Below are 17,372 nucleotides of genomic sequence, written 5' to 3'. Positions count from 1 at the left end.
TTATAAGCATTAGGTGAGCTCAGGCAATGTGGTGCTACATGACCTTTGTTAAGGACAATTAGAGGTCAGTACCGAGGGTGTGTCCCAGGCAGGAGACAGAGGGGCCAGGCATGGATCAGGGTCATACATGGAATGGAAAGACAGGACCCTGGTGTGCTCTCAGCCATGCCACTCCATGGGAGTTAGGGGGAGAGAAGGGCAGAACCCAGGTCTTGGGACTTTCTTGGAGGCTAGAGGCTTAGAGCTGCAGACATCCAGCCCTTGCACAGGAAGGAACAGGATGTGGCTTGCTCGCCTACCCTGGGTCTTGGAGCCTTCTGAGGGATGGCCAGTCATTATTCTCAAGTGATGGCAGAAGATTTGGTGCCAGTGACAGAATGACAGCAAAAAGGACAGAGTTCTGGATTGGAAGTGAGAAACCTGATTGTAGTGCTGGATCACCTCATAACAGGCCATGTGGCCTTGGGCAGCTCTTCCCTTATATGCTTCTCAGGTTCCCACTGTAGTCTATAAGAGGAGGAGGCTGGGCAGGTCCTTCTCTGAGATTCCTGCTAGCTCTACATTCCAGAAGTTTGCTAACAAAGAGGATAGTGAGAACAGCAATGCTGATGTGAGACTTACTAGGCCTTTGATCAAAGCCAGTGGGCTCACTCCTGTGCTAACAGGCTTGAAGTGGTCACACTTCTCCAGGTTTCTTTCGATGGATATTTCTGTTGCTACATTTCCCTTCCTCGTTTTCACGGTAACGTCACTGGAACAGTTTCCATACACGGTATCCTATGGGAGCAGAAGATACAACAGGCATATTCAACGTGGGAAAATATCCTTAGGTGCTTTGGAAAGGGCTGGGAAAGAAGCTGGAAGAGAAGGTAGGAGCGACATGGATTTGGAGGGACCTTCTTCCCCCAGGCAGAGCGTGGGCATTGCAGGTGCCTGGCCAGCCAGAGGTGCGGTGAGGACATGGGGAAGAGGGTTTTGATTCTGAGGCAAAGTGGCTTGGCCGCCTGGGACCCAGCCGACTCTGACTTTATGCTCTGTGCTCTCAGAACATTTTCTCCTCTGCTCATTAACAACATGGATTCCATCTGCCTTGGGTTGTACTGTTCTGATTCTCCCCCCAGGCCCCAAGAAGGCCCCCTCAGGATGTAGCTTTGTGTTCTCCAACTGTGATGAAGTCTAGAACCGAGAACCCAGCAAGGGCTCAAAAATGGTCGTGGGACTGAAGGAAATGGAATTCTCTCAGATTGAAACCTTGAATCCTTAAATGAGGCTGGCAACCGGTTCAATCATTTTCCCGTGTTTGAAACACTCATAGGTTTCACCACGTTGCACCTTGTGGGAATAGAACATAACCCAACAAAGGAGTAGGGTGGCCAGGGCTCCCTAGGAACTGCTATAACATTAGATCTGCTCGGGACGATCTGACAGTGGACCCAGAGAATAGGAAAGCCGTGGGCACTGGTGTTTCACACGGATGTAGGGTCTCCTGTGTATGTAGCTAAGCCAACACTTCATGTCTACAGTGGGACCAGCTCAGACATGGGGAGATGAGGTCAAAGGGCCATTCTTATCAGCTTTCTAAATTCTCACCAGAAACAACACTTGCTTGTCCTCTTCCGTTTCTGGGGGAACCAGGAGGGCGGAAATGATGCCTCTCTTGATGTTCAGGATGTGTTTGGGCTCCTCCTTGTCTGGGTAAAGTAAAACCTGTTTCCCTTCGGGAATGGCCAGCCTGAGCTCGAACCTGTCCCAGAGAGAGAGAGAGAGAGAGAGAGAGAGAGAGAGAGAGAGAGAGAGAGAGAGGTCACAGAAGTGTCCTTTCTCCAGCAGGAGCCTGTTGGACATAAGCTGGGTGGCTCTGCAGCCTTTTAAAGTTTTTTATTTTACTTGTTGTTTTTCTTTTTACATCTTTTCTTTAGAAATATATCCCTACCTTTTTAAAAAGTTATACAAGTGTGTGTATGTGATTGGCATTCTTTTATTTCTTTCCCTTTAATGCTGGCTCACCTGTCCCCTCTCTGCTCCACCCATAGCTCTGCTGCTGTCCCTCCCCACTCAGATAGTCCTACATAGACGTGCGGGTGTAAACATCTACACAGAAAGAGTTCCTCGGCGCTTGTTTTGTACAAGTGGCATCACACTCTGCACATTTTTTTTATCTCCCTTTCTTCAATTCTCCACGAAAATCCTTCTGAGTCATTTGGTAGAGCCGTAACAGATTCTTTCTAAAAAATTGCAAAACACTGAATTCTATGCTTATATAGGGTTGTTGTTGTTGTTATTATTATTATTCAGACATTCCCCTATTTAATGGCATTGACTTTCTCCCTTTCTGGATTTTTTTTCCTACATGAACAACACTGAAATGAACATCCCTATGTCTGTATCTTCACACACTATACTGCTTTTCTTTTCATGGACTGGAGTCCTGCAATGCAAAACTGCTGTCAAAAGGCTATAGTATTTTTATTAATAATAGATATTGACTAATGGTTCTCATTCCATCAACAATGCATGAAAGTATACTTTTCCTCACAGACCCACCTGCAACAGGTGCTACAGCTGCTTCACAGTTTTGTCATCTTATGAGTAAAGGGGATACAGATCCTAGGACATCAGTTGCATTTCCTGACCGCTAGGCCATTTGAGCGCCTTTTCACACACTTGTTGGACATTCACTCTTTGACATGGTCTCAGGCCATGTCCGAGGCCTTCACTCTCAAGGACTTCCCTTTGGGAACTTCCTCTTGGGGATTTCAAAGCACCTGCCACACCTGCTCTAGTTAAGTCAGGAGGAGAAGGAGTACAGGCACGTCCCCCCAGATCTGCGCTCCCTCAGAAAGTTTCAGACACTGTGATGCAGGCTTGCGAAGCGTTGAGGTGGTCAAGGGCAGGAGTCCCTTTAGTTTGGAGGAGGGTAAGGACCAACACATAATGACTGCTCACTCCCTTCCATCACTGTACTTGCTCCCTCATATACATCTAAGTCTCAGATCACATAAGGTGCATTGATGAGAGACAGCAGTGTCAAGGCCTTCTCTGCCAACCGAAAGATGGGCAGGGAGTTTCCAATGCTACCGAGTCCACGGATGTATGACTGCCTGAATTTCCACACTCATGGGAATTTAAAAATTGTGATTGGAAGATGAGGCAGGGGCGACGTTCAAAGTATTTAGCAACTGGTACCAGGTGGCCACGATCAGTCAGAAGACGTGCCAGTGGTGGACCATAGGACTACACCGGTGGGGGTATCCTGGCAAAGGCTCAGGCCTGCGCTCCCCCTGGACTCCCTGAGGCCAGGCCAGGACCCCCTTATGTGCTTCTCAGTTTCCCACTGTAGTCTATAAGAAGACTGAGCAGCCCCTGCCCTGCCATGGCTAGGCCCCAGCACCTAGTCCTGCTGGGACCCTCCCTGGAGACCACCATCCACCCACTCTTACTTAATTCCTTAAACAAGAATTTCCGTGTTTGAACAAACCATCTCAGCTTTATTATCTCAAGGAATTTAAGCATGAGATCTTTTAGACACACATTTAAATAACGGGACCATCGCTAGGGGAGGGTAAACAATGCTTTCCTCCCTTGGATTGTTGTGAACACTCAGTAATTCCCTGATCCATGGTGAATATCGAATACAAATACATTCATATATGTGCCTACTGTGAACACACATATTCATACCTCAGTGGACACACACACACACACCCTCACTCACAACACAGATCGCAACACAACACCGAAAGCTCAGGAGCTGGAATGCACAGCCCGCGCTTGCTTACTTGGCCATGGCCACAGCAAACTCCTCGGAGTTCTTGGCCTTCTTCAGCAAGGCCTGGCCCTCGGGGCTGAAGCCATACACTTCTTTCAGGGTGCACTGGCTTGTCTTCAGGATGAAGCTGCAGAGTTGGGGGACCTCCAGCTCGACCTAGAAGACAGAGGAGCAGCACATTGAGACCCTCCAACAAGAATGTGAGCTTCCCCACCCCCGCGGCCCAGGGCTTCCTCCTTCCCGTCAGACATGGCATCTGCCCCCTGACACCACAGGTGTCCTTAACAGGTCTCAGTAGCCCTCCTGAATCAACCTAGACATAGTCCTACTTTTAAAAATATATTTTTATTCATTTCAGAGGGGAAGGGAGAGAGAGAGAGAGAAGGATTGAAACATCAATGATGAGAGAGAATCATTGATCGGTTGCCTCCTACATGTCTGCTACAGAAGATAGAACCTGCAACCCCGGGCATGTGCCCTGACCGGGGATTGAACTGTGACCTCCTGGTTCATAGGTCGACACTCAACCACTAAGCCATACTGGCCAGGCCCTATTTTTGATGTTTTGTTCTGTCTCTTAAGCTTGCCCTCCTGCATGTCAAGGAGGATGTCTTTTATTGGTTCTAGATGTGCTCACTTCAGTTATAAAGAGTTATGACTGCTCAGAAGACATGTAGCCTGGGAGTGGGAGGTAAGAAGAAAAAACAGGAAGTGGGATGAGGGCTACCATTAGTTTTAATAGCAAAGGTGTCCTTAAAATCGCACACACCAAAAAAAAAAAAAAAATCAGAAAAATCAAACCCGTTTATATCTCTTAGGAACCATTCAAGCCTTCACATTTGGCTGGCGTTTAAACAGCTCCCTACTTGTCACCCAGAACTGTTCAGAAACTTGCCATATGATGGAAGGGATCCCTATTTGCACTATCTACCATGGGAGCCACCAGCTGGGTGTGGCTCTCGGGCCATTGAAATGTGGCTGGTAGGACTAAGAAAGAGAAGTCTTACTTTTATTCCATTGAAATAGCCACTTTGGCTAATGGCTACCTTATTTGACCACACAGACAAAGGGGCCTTAGGAAGACAAGGGCAGCTCCCTGGCCTGGTTTCCCCACACAAACCCCCATTGTGGCTCTTAGCTTTGTTCCATATGAACACACAGGAGTGCGCCCAGCCTCAATAAGAAAAGTCAGACTTGAGAACAAACTGCATGCTTCCCTTTTTCTCCTTTCCCATTGGTTTTTAGTAAAAGATGCTATTTGAGATGATAAACACGGACTTTCAGAATGTTCTCCTGAGATACCCACTCCCCTTGCTCACCCACCAGACTTCCCTCGTCATGTTAAATTACAATGACATCTTAGAAACTGATGGGAAAATAACTCCGGTTGGCATTTTGTGTGTGTGTGTGTGTGTGTGTGTGTGTGTGTGTGTGTGTGTCTGTGGCAGACAACTCAGCAAAGTGGCTTTCACACTGAGGGCCAGCTCCCAGCCCTTTGGGATCACAAACGTCTTGGCGTGAGCTGGGTTTGCTCAGCCGTGGCCTCTGGGTCCTCCAGTGTCCCCCCTCCTACCTTGCAGTTGATCTTGGTGATACTCCTCGAGTCAGTAAACTCGGGGGCTCCACTGGAACTCTCGGCTTCATAGTTGTATACGTATTTCCTGAGGTGCTTGAATCGAGTTGTGCCTTCTAAAATGAGGAGAGATCAGTCAGCCACGTAGCAGAAATAACTCCTAAGAGTCAGTTCTGGGCAGGGAGGGGCAGGGGCATAGATAATTTTTAAAAAAGGTAATTAAACTCAAATTATCTTTATTTATATTAAAGGTTAAATGGTTGATTTCTGCTTGTTTGTTCTTTTTTTAAATTTTATTTTTCAAATTATTTTTAATTGACTTCGTAGTATGCTGAATTTTCCTTTATAGGTTTAATGTCTCTACGATGTTTTGCTGGGGCTAACGTTTCAATTAGCTAGATCTCCTTGAATATGCCATTTGAGATACAAGGAGGTGATTTTCAAGTGGTGGGGCTCAGAAAATCTAAAAGAGAGACTGGAAAATTAAGAGGCCAACAGAAAGCAGACATCGCCAAAGCCTGGTCAGCTGGAAACTAGCACACTCCTGTGGCTCTTTCTCGGTGCTCCTAAACACCTGAGGCGAAGCTCGTTAAGCATTAGGGGTATCGGCTGACTGGAGAAACATCGGAATGTTGCCATTGTGCTTGAGAGGAATTTTCTGAACAATTTGAGAAAAAGGACATTTGAGACAGGCACCGGGCTGCAGTGATGGCAGATTCCCACCAGATGGCAGTGCTTCCCCGTCAGAGGCCACCCTTCTGCTCTCGGAAGAACACAGGGTACCACTGCAAGGCCAGCTCCCTTGACCCTTAGGGGTCAGGTAAATACAAAGGGGTGGGTGTCTGGGTCTCCGCACAAAGGTTAAAGTCAGCATTTTTTCACAGTCATGTGCTTGGAATCAATGATTAGCCACTGACAAACAGGATGGTGATGTCTCAAAATGTCCAGGGGCCAACAGAATGACATTCCTACCCCCACCCTACCCCTGGCCACGGATAGACAGAAGGTCAGGTAGAAGGGAGTTGAGACCCCGTGGGGGTGGGCAGAGGCCAAAGAAATGGCTCCTTGGGCTCAGTGCGGTGCACATTAGTCCCAGCATCACAGCATCGTGATGTGCAGGTGGGTGGGTGGGGGTTTGGGGGTGCCCTTCCCTGCCCAGTGGGGAAATGCCTTACTTGAACAGCTCGGGTTGACATTTTCCAGCACTTCATCTTCTGTAAGAAATGGAGAAGGACAACTGTGGGTTTTTCCTGTCTTCCGATGGGCCCTGGGGTCTTATAGGGAGGACCTCTGCACCCACAGCGCCTTTCTCTTTTAGGAGGAAGAAGGTTCTGGAGAACCGGCTCCCCAGCCCCTCCGTCCCCTGCCCCCAGGCCTCCCCCCATCCTGAGGCTTGGAGCCACCCACCAGGCCCTGGCCCCCCAGCCCCTTGGCCCTGGACGTGACTGCCCTCCATCTGACCCAGGTTTCAGCTGCCCCAGCAGGTCTGAGTCACCTCTCCTGCCACTGGTTTTTTGCCCCTCTGGCTGGGTTCTTGGACACCCTGGATGCTGTACCCCAGCGGGGCGGGCGGGCTGGGGGCCGCTGCACTCACCTGCCCGGGCGCCTGCTGTGATCATCAGCAGCAGCAGCGCCAGCAGCGCGGGGCCTGATGGGCCCATGGCCGACCTCGGCCTGCTACCTCCCTGCACCTCGCAGGCTGGGCCTGGCCTCAGGACGCTCGCTGGTTCCACGCACAGGGGTTCACACAGACAGAACTCTGCACAGAGGTGAGAAGGCGCTCCGGGAGGGGTACACGCAGGCAGGTCTCCGCACCCAGGTGAGAATGCGCACCCCGAGTCGGCACCCTATTTATATGAGGCCGCCCGCCCAGCTTTCGGAACGCCCAGTGAACTACAAAAGGTCCAAAGGGCAGCCTCCAGGCCTGTTTGCTTTTCCAGGGCTCCTCTCAGAACCTGAGGAGGGGCCTGCGGCGAGGGGGCTCAGCTGGGACCCAGCAGAGCCACACCGGCCTTTCCTCTGGCCTGGCTGGTCCTCTCCCCCAGGGGGTCTCAGAAGGTGAGGCCATGGGGACAGTGGGCTGGCATCTGAGAAGCCTGCCTGGCCCAGGAGGGCCTTCAGATGACCAGGCACTGGGGCCAACCCACCCCAGCTCCCTAGTCCCACTTTGTAGCCCTTTGGGGAGCCAGCCCTTCACAGTGTCTTGGTGGAGACATTTCCCTCTCCATTCTTTCCCATTTGGGTTGATGGGGCACCCCTAATCCTGATAGGTACCCGTGGCTGTGGTTATCTGCTCAGGATTCATATCATGGGAAGGAAGCAGAGAGAAAAGGGAAGGAGGGAGGTTTGGTGAGTAACTGACCCAAAGTTACCCTGAGGGACCTGAAGTCACCCCAAGGGGCAAGGAAGTCATAGTCACAGCAGGAGCCAGGTGCCCAAATCTTCCAGAACCCCTCATGAAGTGGGGGTCTCCCCACCCCTTTACCCCCCCACCCCCCAGAGCCCACCCCTTGGGCAGAGTCTTCTGGGCAAATTGAGGGGAGGAGCCTGGGTTTCCTCCGGAGATGGGGAGGCTGGAAAGGAGAAGCAGAGTAGTGGACTGGACATGCCATGTTCCTCCCAAACATCTGGGAACCTTCTCCACAGGACATTTCCCACAGGAGACTTCCCAAGGCGCCCCTCCTCTCCCAGGCTGTGGAGAATCAGGCTCAGTGCAGATCGCTTAGGACTGGCCCTGTCCTCAAGGCACCTCCAATCTGGTTGGGTAGACAAGATGGGTAAACAGGAAACTGCTGGTGAGCCATGGAGGTAGGCCGTGAGCAGGGCAGAATGGTGCGGGTATGCCTGCTGGCAGAGTGGGCGTGGAGGGCCATGAAGAGAGAGTGTGGACTAAGGAATACCCAAAACACCTATCACAGAATCACTACTTGCTAAAATTCGTTGTTTCTGTGCCATATCCAGATGTAACCAATAATCGTGAAGATTTAAAAATCTGCTGGCGGGACCGGTGATTCCAGAAGGGTCATATTCTGCAATAGTAACAGTGTACAAAGACTGTGATGTGGGCCTTGTTCCCGGCCTCGGGGCTCCACCTGTCTCCTCATTCATGTACAGTATTGTTGTGTTTAACACAAACCCCCATGGGCAGCTACACTCCCTTCAAAGGTCAGTTGCTTTGCATCCATTGTAAAAGGAGGATATTGAAAAGGTCTCAACCCAAGGCTGGCCAAGCCTACGCCACTGAACTGTGAAGTTGCTGGAGAAACTCATCACTCCAAAATGCCATTTCTCTGAGCATTAAATCTTTTTAAAATGACATTTTACTTATTTTGTATTTGTTTCAGGTGTATTCTCTGAGCATTAAAAACACACACACCTATTTTAAGTGGGCTGACTTGCCACAGAAGGAGTTGCTGTATTTTAGGAAATGGTCTCTTTAAGGAGAATGGGTGAGTCACAAGAAACCAGATAGAGATGGCTAACTCCAATTCACCAGCACAAATCCAGGCTTCCTCTCTTGATAACAGATGGAGTCACTGTCCTAGAGTCAGCGTCAGCAGACAAACGTGATTTCTATGATTTGGGAATCAAAAATGAATCTGATAACTTGGGTGCAGGGAAAACTTGTGGGATGTTTGGCTGTCCCTGAGTTGACTGTCATCATCTCTAAAGGAGAAAGCCTGGAGACTGGGGTGATCTCTTGCTTTCTCTGATTTCCTCTGGAAGTCACCCTGCCCTGGGCCTCCGTGCTCATTTCTCAAGTGCACCAGCACCACAGCACATGTTGAATTGTTGAGCTGAACTTGAGCAGACTCACAAAAATACGGTAAGGTTTAGTGCACAGATTTTTTCTTAAATTACAAAATCCACCTAGATCCTTTCTCAAAAGTGATTTGAAATATAGTTTTATTTGGGACCACAGATACCACCCTTCATCCTTTCCCTTTACTAGTAAGTAGAACATTTCTCAATTCCCTCTCCTAAAAATGTTTTAAGTTTCAAGACTATAGACCACTTTTCAGAGAGACCTCACATAGAACGAAGAGTCAGAAAATCTTCCAGTATAAGTTACTCATTGAACAGAGAAAATACTAGTTCGTAGAGGTCAGCTTTACGCAAAGGAAACCAGTGTCAAGAAGACCTGGAGTCGAATCCGAGCTGGGTTTCTTGTGAGGTCTGAAATCTTGGGCAAGTGACTTCACCAGCCTGGGTCTCTTTTTCATCATCCCTAAAACGGAATTAAAAAGATCTCCCTTTCCCGTAGGAACTTCTGAGAATTAAATGAAACAACTAGCCCTAACCGGTTTGGCTCAGTGGATAGAGCGTCGGTCTGCGGACTGAAAGGTCCCAGGTTCGATTCCAACCAAGGGCGTGTACCTTGGTTGCGAGCACATCCCCAGTAGGAGGTGTGCAGGAGGCAGCTGATTGATGTTCCTCTCTCATTGATGTTTCTAACTCTCTATCCCTCTCCCTTCCTCTCTGTAAAAAAAAATCAATAAAATACATATTTTAAATGAAACAACTATGTAAGAGTTGCATTGACAGCAGGATGCCTGGCAAATAAAAGATCCTCAGTAAATGGTAACAGCTACCACTTATATGTGTGTGTTAGAGAGGAAGTACATGTTAAGGGTACCAATTGGAGCTAGCTAACCACAACTTATATGAACACAGGCTAATAGGACAAACATAGGAAGTCAGTGCTGAAGAAAGGGATCAGAAGCAAAATCAGGCATTCAGGAGGGCCACGAACACTGCGGCTGCTGGTGTGCTTGAGACACCATTTGTCTCTGCTGCTTCCTAACATTTCTGGGTATTTGAAATCACTGTTCTCTTGCAGGGAAAGGAGGCCTTGCTCCAGCAGACAGATTAGTGACTCCAGCAGAGACACACTCCGCTGTCACAAAGCTAATCTCAGTGAGTGGCTATGGCTTATCAGCTCATGAATGCAAAGTCCCATGGGGTGAACCATCAGTCTGAGTGATCACAGAGCTCTGGGTACCCATTAGAAAGCAGCCTGGCCGGCAGAATTTCAAGGAATTAGATAATGCGGACTAGACCAGTGATGGCTTCTGGAAGGGAGACTATGCATTCTGTTTATCTGAAGGTGACCAGAAGGGTCCTGGCCAAGTCTAGGAAACAGTGGATGCTATGAAAGGCCCCTCAGAAGCCCAATTTCTGAGTTCAGTGTTGTTCTCATACTGAAATAAGCGTTCAGTACATCATTTGGTGAATACAAATCAATGAATCGATGCCCTTCATATACCCCATTGCTACCAGGATACTTACGTACAATGACCATGATGCTAAATGAAACAAGGGTATCTGATTTGATACAAAGAACCTCCAGCTATGCTGCTCGGAAAGCTCATTTGGCAAATAGGGATGAGTATTGACAATGATTAATTAGTCTATCTCTTTTCTGCCTATGATGGCATTATAATTGCAAATGATGCCCAGAAGCTGGAAATCTCATCAACTTCAAGAATTATAGATGGAACTATGCCCAGTGTGGTCTGTACATCTCTCTCTCTCTCTCTCTCTCTCTCTCTCTCTCTCTCTCTCTCACACACACACACACACACACACACACACAAATGAGAACTGTCAAGAAAAAATAGGGCATTCAGGTGAATGGCACAGGTGGGAGATGGTGGAATGGGCTAGTATCAACCAAATGGAGACATCACCAATGGATAATGAACTTGCGGTGAGGAGGGGAAAAGAGACCTTCCTACTCTGTCGTTCTGCTATCCAAGAGCCAAGGTCAGAATGTTGAGCAGCAGTTACTTCTGGGGAAAAGAGGCCCGAAGTCCACACTGTCCATATGCACTCCTGTGCGATGCAGTATCACTTCCTTGACGATGCAGAGCTCATCCATCCAGCCCCACCTACTGCAAGGAGCCTTTCCCTAGTCCAGCCCAGTTAGACCTCCTGGCTTCTGACCCTGATCTCCTATCAGTTTCTATAGAGGGCCCTCGTACAAACTGTCTATTGTTGCCCTGAACTGATATTTTTCTCTAGTAATAAGACTTAGTTTTTCACCTGTTTACATATTACCTTTGAAACCAGAGAGAGACGCTTAGAGGGCAAGAATGGTGTGAAGTTTTCACCTTTGTATCCCTCTCCCCTCTCCCTCACCAACACCTCTTTCAGGCTGGGCACATAGTAGCTAGGGAGTAAACACTGTTGATTATAATGTGGGATGGTCCTTGTGAGATAGGTTTGCTTTATATGTGTATAGCTTAATGTAGAATGTATGGTAACTTTGATATATATATATTTTTTTATTGATTTTTTACAGAGAGGAAGGGAGAGAGATAGAGAGTTAGAAACATCGATGAGAGAGAAACATCGATCAGCTGCCTCCTGCACATCTCCCACTGGGGATGTGCCTGCAACCTAGGTACGTGCCCTTGACCGGAATCGAACCTGGGACCTTTCAGTCCGCAGACCGACGCTCTATCCACTGAGCCAAACCGGTTTCGGTGTATGTATGGTAACTTTGAATCAGTACGAGAAGGGGCAGCATCTATAAACTAGGATCATGGGACAGTCTCTAAGATTCTGAGTGTTGGTTCCGTCTGTGTGATGAGTGGACAGGACTAGATGACCTCTTAGGCCCATTGTAGCTCTGATTACTTTGATTCTATGACAGTGGTTGGCAAACTGCGGCTCGCGACCCACACGGCTCTTTGGCCCCTTGAGTGTGGCTCTTCCACAAAATACCACATGCGGGTGCGCACGTACAGTGCGAAGTTGACTTAAAACTTTAAGTAAAGTTTATTAAGTTAATTTTAGGGAACGTTGTGGAGTGAAAGAAGATGTAGTGTTGAGGATTGAGGAAGGTATATTGAGATGGTTTGGACATATAGAGAGGATGAACGAAAGGAGGTAGATGAAACAAGTATACAAGATGAGTGTGGATGGGAGCGTTGGAAGGGGTCGACCTCAGTGAACGTACCTCAATCAGATTGAGGACATTTTTAGCAAAGGCCAGCTTAGGAGTACCCTAATTAAGTTAATAACAATGTACCTACCTATGTAGTTTAAGTTTAAAAAATTTGGCTCTCAAAGAAATTTCAATCGTTGTACTGTTGCTATTTGGCTCTGTTGACTAATGAGTTTGCCGACCACTGTTCTATGAGGATGTGGTAATTTTTTAAAAGGCATAAATTATATGGGGTTCAAGTCTCCGGGCAATTAGGGGCTGAGAATTCAGAACCATTAGCAGGATGGGTTTTCCAGGAGGTGACCCACCTCTACAAAGACACACTGCCTGAGAAATAGAACACTCTAACCACTGAGCACACTGGCCAGGGCGGTCAATTACTCTTTACCCATTTGTGTTTTGTTTTGTTTTAGTTTTCTTTATATTCTCATAGGACTAAGAACCAGAAAGAACTACCCTCAAAAGGCTGAGACCAGTGCTCATGATAAATGGCTGGCTGGCTGGATAAACAAGCCTTGCCATTCCCAGGACCACTGGTTCTCTTTAAGGATTTAGGGAGCCCCTGAGCCTTCTGTCCTCTGAGAGCCTACAGAAAAGTAAAGGGGCATGAATACACATCTCAGCTAGGAATGAGTGCCCATAACGCGCCCAAGGTGGGGTCTACACAGCTAGACCGCATTGGTCTAAGGTGCTCTGAGGGGCTCTGGAGGAGGTGAACGTGAGCAGGATCTTGGTTGATGGGCAGGATTTGCGTAATTGGGTTGGGCGGCACCACGGAAGAGCAATGGCGGGAAGCTGAGACTATGTTAGACATGCCTGACAGTCTGTAACCCAGCCAGCCAGCTGAGTCTGTGGACATGGAGAAGGTGAAGAAAAGTCGGATGAGGACTGGGAAAGATCATACTTCATTGTGCCTGGGCGGTGGACAGGACTTTCTGGCTAATTCCGTCTTTGTTTAATTATGGGTTACTGTATAAACTGCATCTTACGTATTCAGCATAAAATTTAGCACATATGGCATGAAGACTCTAGATTGTATAGAAGGCCATGGGTATTGGGCCAACTCTCTTGGTCCAGAGCTATGAAGGGAAATGGAGGAGGAAAGTGTCAGACATGGAGGAGGAAAGTGTCAGACATGGAGAGGACCAGAGAGACTGACTCTAGATATTCTCATTTCACAGATAAACGGAGGTCTTGACAGCCTGTGGGTTTTTCCCCCCATGAAAATAAATGGAGGTAGGGCAAGAACTTGGATCTTCTAGTTTATAATCTAGAATATTCATTTTACCTTAATTGCACTAAATCTATGTTGACGACATAAAATTCCTTGGAGATTGCTTTCTGAAGATGATGAATCTTTGATACTTTTTCTCCTTGTAATTGATTAGTCATTAAAAGTGATCAACTTAATTGATTTTTTTGTGGGTTTGTATTCAGAATAAATATTGCTATGTAACTGGTTATATAGAATCACAGATACTCAGGGCCTCAAAGGGCCATTAAGGTCATTGAATCCAACTCATCTCCCAATATAAGGGTTCCATCAATCTGAGAGTACCTGGCCACCCATTAGCAGGCTGCCTAACTGGTAGAATTTAGTAAAATTAGGTAATGCTCTAGTGAGCATAGAAATTAAGAGTCCCTAAAAGGGAAACTTCTCTTCCCTGCAAATCTATAGATGGCCAGATAGGTCTTGTATATAGATAGCAATGCTTTGAGGTCATATCTCAGGTTCCTTCTATTTCTGTCCCCGATCCAGGTCACAGGGAAAGGTATTTACTTTGGAATAGAAGTTATTAGCATGGGGAGGAGGAAGGAGTCAGGCCACCCCCAGAACCCAGTTGGCTTTGGTTACTAAAGCAGAAGCGGGGGTAGAAACATGTACCAATTAGTTTCAGGGGTTCCTTCTCTTTCTTTTTTCTTTTTTTTATTAAATCTTTATTGTTCAGATTATTACATTTGTTTCTCTTCCCCCCCCCATAACTCCCCTCCACCCAGTTCCCACCCCACCCTCCTCCCTCACTCCCCACCCACTGTCCTCATCCATAGGTGCACGATTTTTGTCCAAGTGATGAATGCCAAGAACCTACAACCAAGATTATTTTATCCAGCAAAGCTAACATTCAGAATTGAAGGCCAGATAAAGAGCTTCGCAGATAAGAAAAAGCTAAAGGAGTTCATCACCACCAAACCAGTATTATATGAAATGCTGATAGGTATCCTTTAAGAAGAGGAAGAAGAAGAAAAAGGTAAAGATACAAATTTTGAACAACAAATACACATCTATCAACAAGTGAATCTGAAAGTCAAGTGAATAATCTGATGAACAGAATGAACTGGTGATTATAATAGAATCAGGGGCATAGAAAGGGAGTGAACTGACTATTCTTGGGGGGAAAAGGGGTGTGGGGGATGCGGGAAGAGACTGGACAAAAATCGTGCACCTCTTTCTTTTTTTAATATATATTTTTTTATTGATTAAGATATTACATGTGTCCTTATCCCCACGTTACCCCTACCCCCCCGCTCATGCCCTCACCCCCTGTTGTCCGTGTCCATTGGATAGGCCTATATGCTTGCATATAAGTCCTTTGGTTGATCTCTCCCCTTTACCCCCACCCTTGCCTACCTTCCCTCCAAGGCCCGACAGTCCAATCAATGCCTCTCTGTCTCTGGATCTGTCCTTGTTGATCAGTTTATGTTGTTCATTATATTCCACAAATGAGTGAGACCATGTGGTATTTATCCTTCTCTGACTGGCTTATTTCACTTAGCATAATGCTCTCCAGTTCCATCCATGCTGTGGCAAATGGTAAGAATTCCTTCTTTTTTACAGCAGCCTAGTATTCCATTGTGTAGATGTACCACAGTCTTTTAATCCACTCATCTGCTAATGAGCACTTAGACTGTTTCCAAATCTTAGCTATGGTAAATTATGAACATAGGGAGGCTGCTGCTATGAACATAGGGATGCATATATCCTTTCTGATTGGTGTTTCTGGTTTCTTGGGATATATTCCTAGAAGTGGGATCACTGGGTCAAATGGGAGTTCCATTTTTAACTTTTTGAGGAAACTCCATACTGTCTTCCATAGTGGCTGCACCAGTCTGCATTCCCACTAGCAGTGCAGGAGGGTTCCTTTTTCTTCACATCCTCTCCAGCACTTGTCGTTTGTTGATTTGTTGATAATTGCCATTCTGACAGCTGTGAGATGGTACTTCATTGTTTTTTTGATTTGCATCTCTCGGATGATTAGTGACTTTGAGCATGTTTTCATATGTCTCTTGGCTTTCTGAATGTCCTCTTTTGAAAAGTATCTATTTAGGTCCTTTGCCCATTTTTTGATTGGATTGTTTATCTTCATTTTGTTAAGTTGTAAGAGTTCCCTATAAATGTTGGAGATTAAACCCCTATCGGTGATAACACTGGCAAATATGTTCTCCCATGCAGTGGGGGTTCTTGTTGTTTTGTTGATGGTTTCTTTTGCTCTACAAAAGCTTTTTATTTTTATGTAGTCCCATTTGTTTATTTTCTCTTTAGTTTCCAATGCCCTAGGAGCTGTATCGGTGAAGAAATTGCTTTGGCATATGTCTGAGATTTTGTTGCCTTTGCATTCCTCTAGTATTTTTATGGTTTCCTGTCTTACATTTAAGTCCTTTATCCATTTTGAGTTTATTTTTGTGTGTGGTGTAAGTTGGTGGTCTAGTTTCATTATTTTGCATGTATCTGTCCAATTTTCCCAACACCATTTATTAAAGAGACTGTCTTGACTCCATTGTATGTTCTTGCCTCCTTTGTCAAATATCAATTGAGCATATTGGTTCGGGTCAATTTCGGGGTTCTCTATTCTATTCCATTGATCTATATGTCTGTTCTTGTGCCAGTACCAGGCAGTTTTGAGAACAGTGGCTCTGTAATACAGCTTGATATCTGGTATTGAGATCCCTCCTACTTCGTTCTTCTCTCTCAGGATCGCTGCAGATATTCAGGGTCTTTTTTTATTCCAGATGAATTTTTGGAGAGTTCGTTCTAGGTCTGTGAAATATGCCATTGGTATTTTAATGGGGAGTGCATTGAATTTATAGATTGCTTTGGGTATTATGGACATTTTAATGATGTTGATTCTACCAATCCATGAACATGGTATGTTCTTCCATCTGTTTATGTCTTCCTCTATCTCTTTTTTCAATGTCCTGTAGTTTTCAGCATATAGGTCTTTTACCTCCTTAGTTAAGTTTATTCCTATGTATCTTAATTTTTTGTGTGCAATGGTAAATGGGATTGTTTTTTTAGTCTCTCTTTCTGTAAGTTCATTGTTGGTGTATAAAATTGATTTGTTGGCATTAATTTTGTATCCTGCTACATTGCCAAATTCATTTATTAATCCTAATAATTGTTTGATGGAGTCTTTAGGGTTTTCTATGTACAGTATCATGTCATCTGCGAATAGGGACAATTTTACTTCTCTTTCTTTTTTTAATGGCAACATTCAGCTTTTAATAAAGTCATTAAAAAAATAATGGCCACCTTCAGATGTTCTGTGGTCAACCCTGGAAAGGGACTTCTTTTAAAAACAGTTTTATTGAGATAAAATTAGAATCATAAAATACACCCCTTTAAAGTGTAAAATTTAATGGTTTTTAGTATATTCACAGGATTCCACAACAATTACCATAATTAATTTTGTAACATTTTTATCACCTCAAAAAGAAATCTTGTACCAATTAGACATAACTTACCAAACGCCCTCATTCCCCCAAATCAAAGCACGGATCTACACTCTGTCTCTATAGAGTTGCCTATGCTAGACCTTCTATACAAATGGGATCACACAGTGTGTGGCCTTTTGTGATTTTTTTTTTCACTTAGCCTGATGTTTTCCTGGGCCATCCATGTTGTAGCATTTCATTCCTCTTTAATGCCGACCAATATTCCATGAAATAGATATACCACAGTTTAATCTATTCATAAATGATGGTATTTGTGTTGCTTCCATTTAATGGCTATTTTGAATGGTGCTGTTGTGAACATTTGCGTACAGTTTTTTTTGCATGGGCATGTGTTTTCATTTCTCTTA

The 17,372-nt window shown here is 45.8% G+C and overlaps 1 protein-coding gene across 1 annotated transcript in view; it reads right to left on the bottom strand.

Annotated features, from left to right (window-relative positions):
* The window catches only part of APOB (apolipoprotein B), a 37,189-nt gene extending 30,029 nt beyond the window's left edge, over nt 1–7,160 (bottom strand). Inside the window, exons 1-6 of the mRNA XM_036335239.1 lie at nt 6,937–7,160; nt 6,518–6,556; nt 5,343–5,458; nt 3,780–3,925; nt 1,591–1,744; nt 622–777 (exon numbers count right to left, since the gene is read on the bottom strand). Coding sequence (XP_036191132.1) covers nt 622–777; nt 1,591–1,744; nt 3,780–3,925; nt 5,343–5,458; nt 6,518–6,556; nt 6,937–7,003 — 678 coding nt within the window. The 5' untranslated portion in view covers nt 7,004–7,160. The remainder of the gene's footprint in view (nt 1–621; nt 778–1,590; nt 1,745–3,779; nt 3,926–5,342; nt 5,459–6,517; nt 6,557–6,936) is intronic.
* Nucleotides 7,161–17,372: the final 10,212 nt, after the last annotated feature.

This window comes from Myotis myotis, unplaced genomic scaffold (genome assembly GCF_014108235.1).
Source record: "Myotis myotis isolate mMyoMyo1 unplaced genomic scaffold, mMyoMyo1.p scaffold_m19_p_14, whole genome shotgun sequence".
NCBI lineage: Eukaryota > Metazoa > Chordata > Mammalia > Chiroptera > Vespertilionidae > Myotis > Myotis myotis.
The sequence above is the reverse complement of the archived record's forward strand: the minus strand, read 5'-3'. Positions and strand labels throughout refer to the sequence as shown.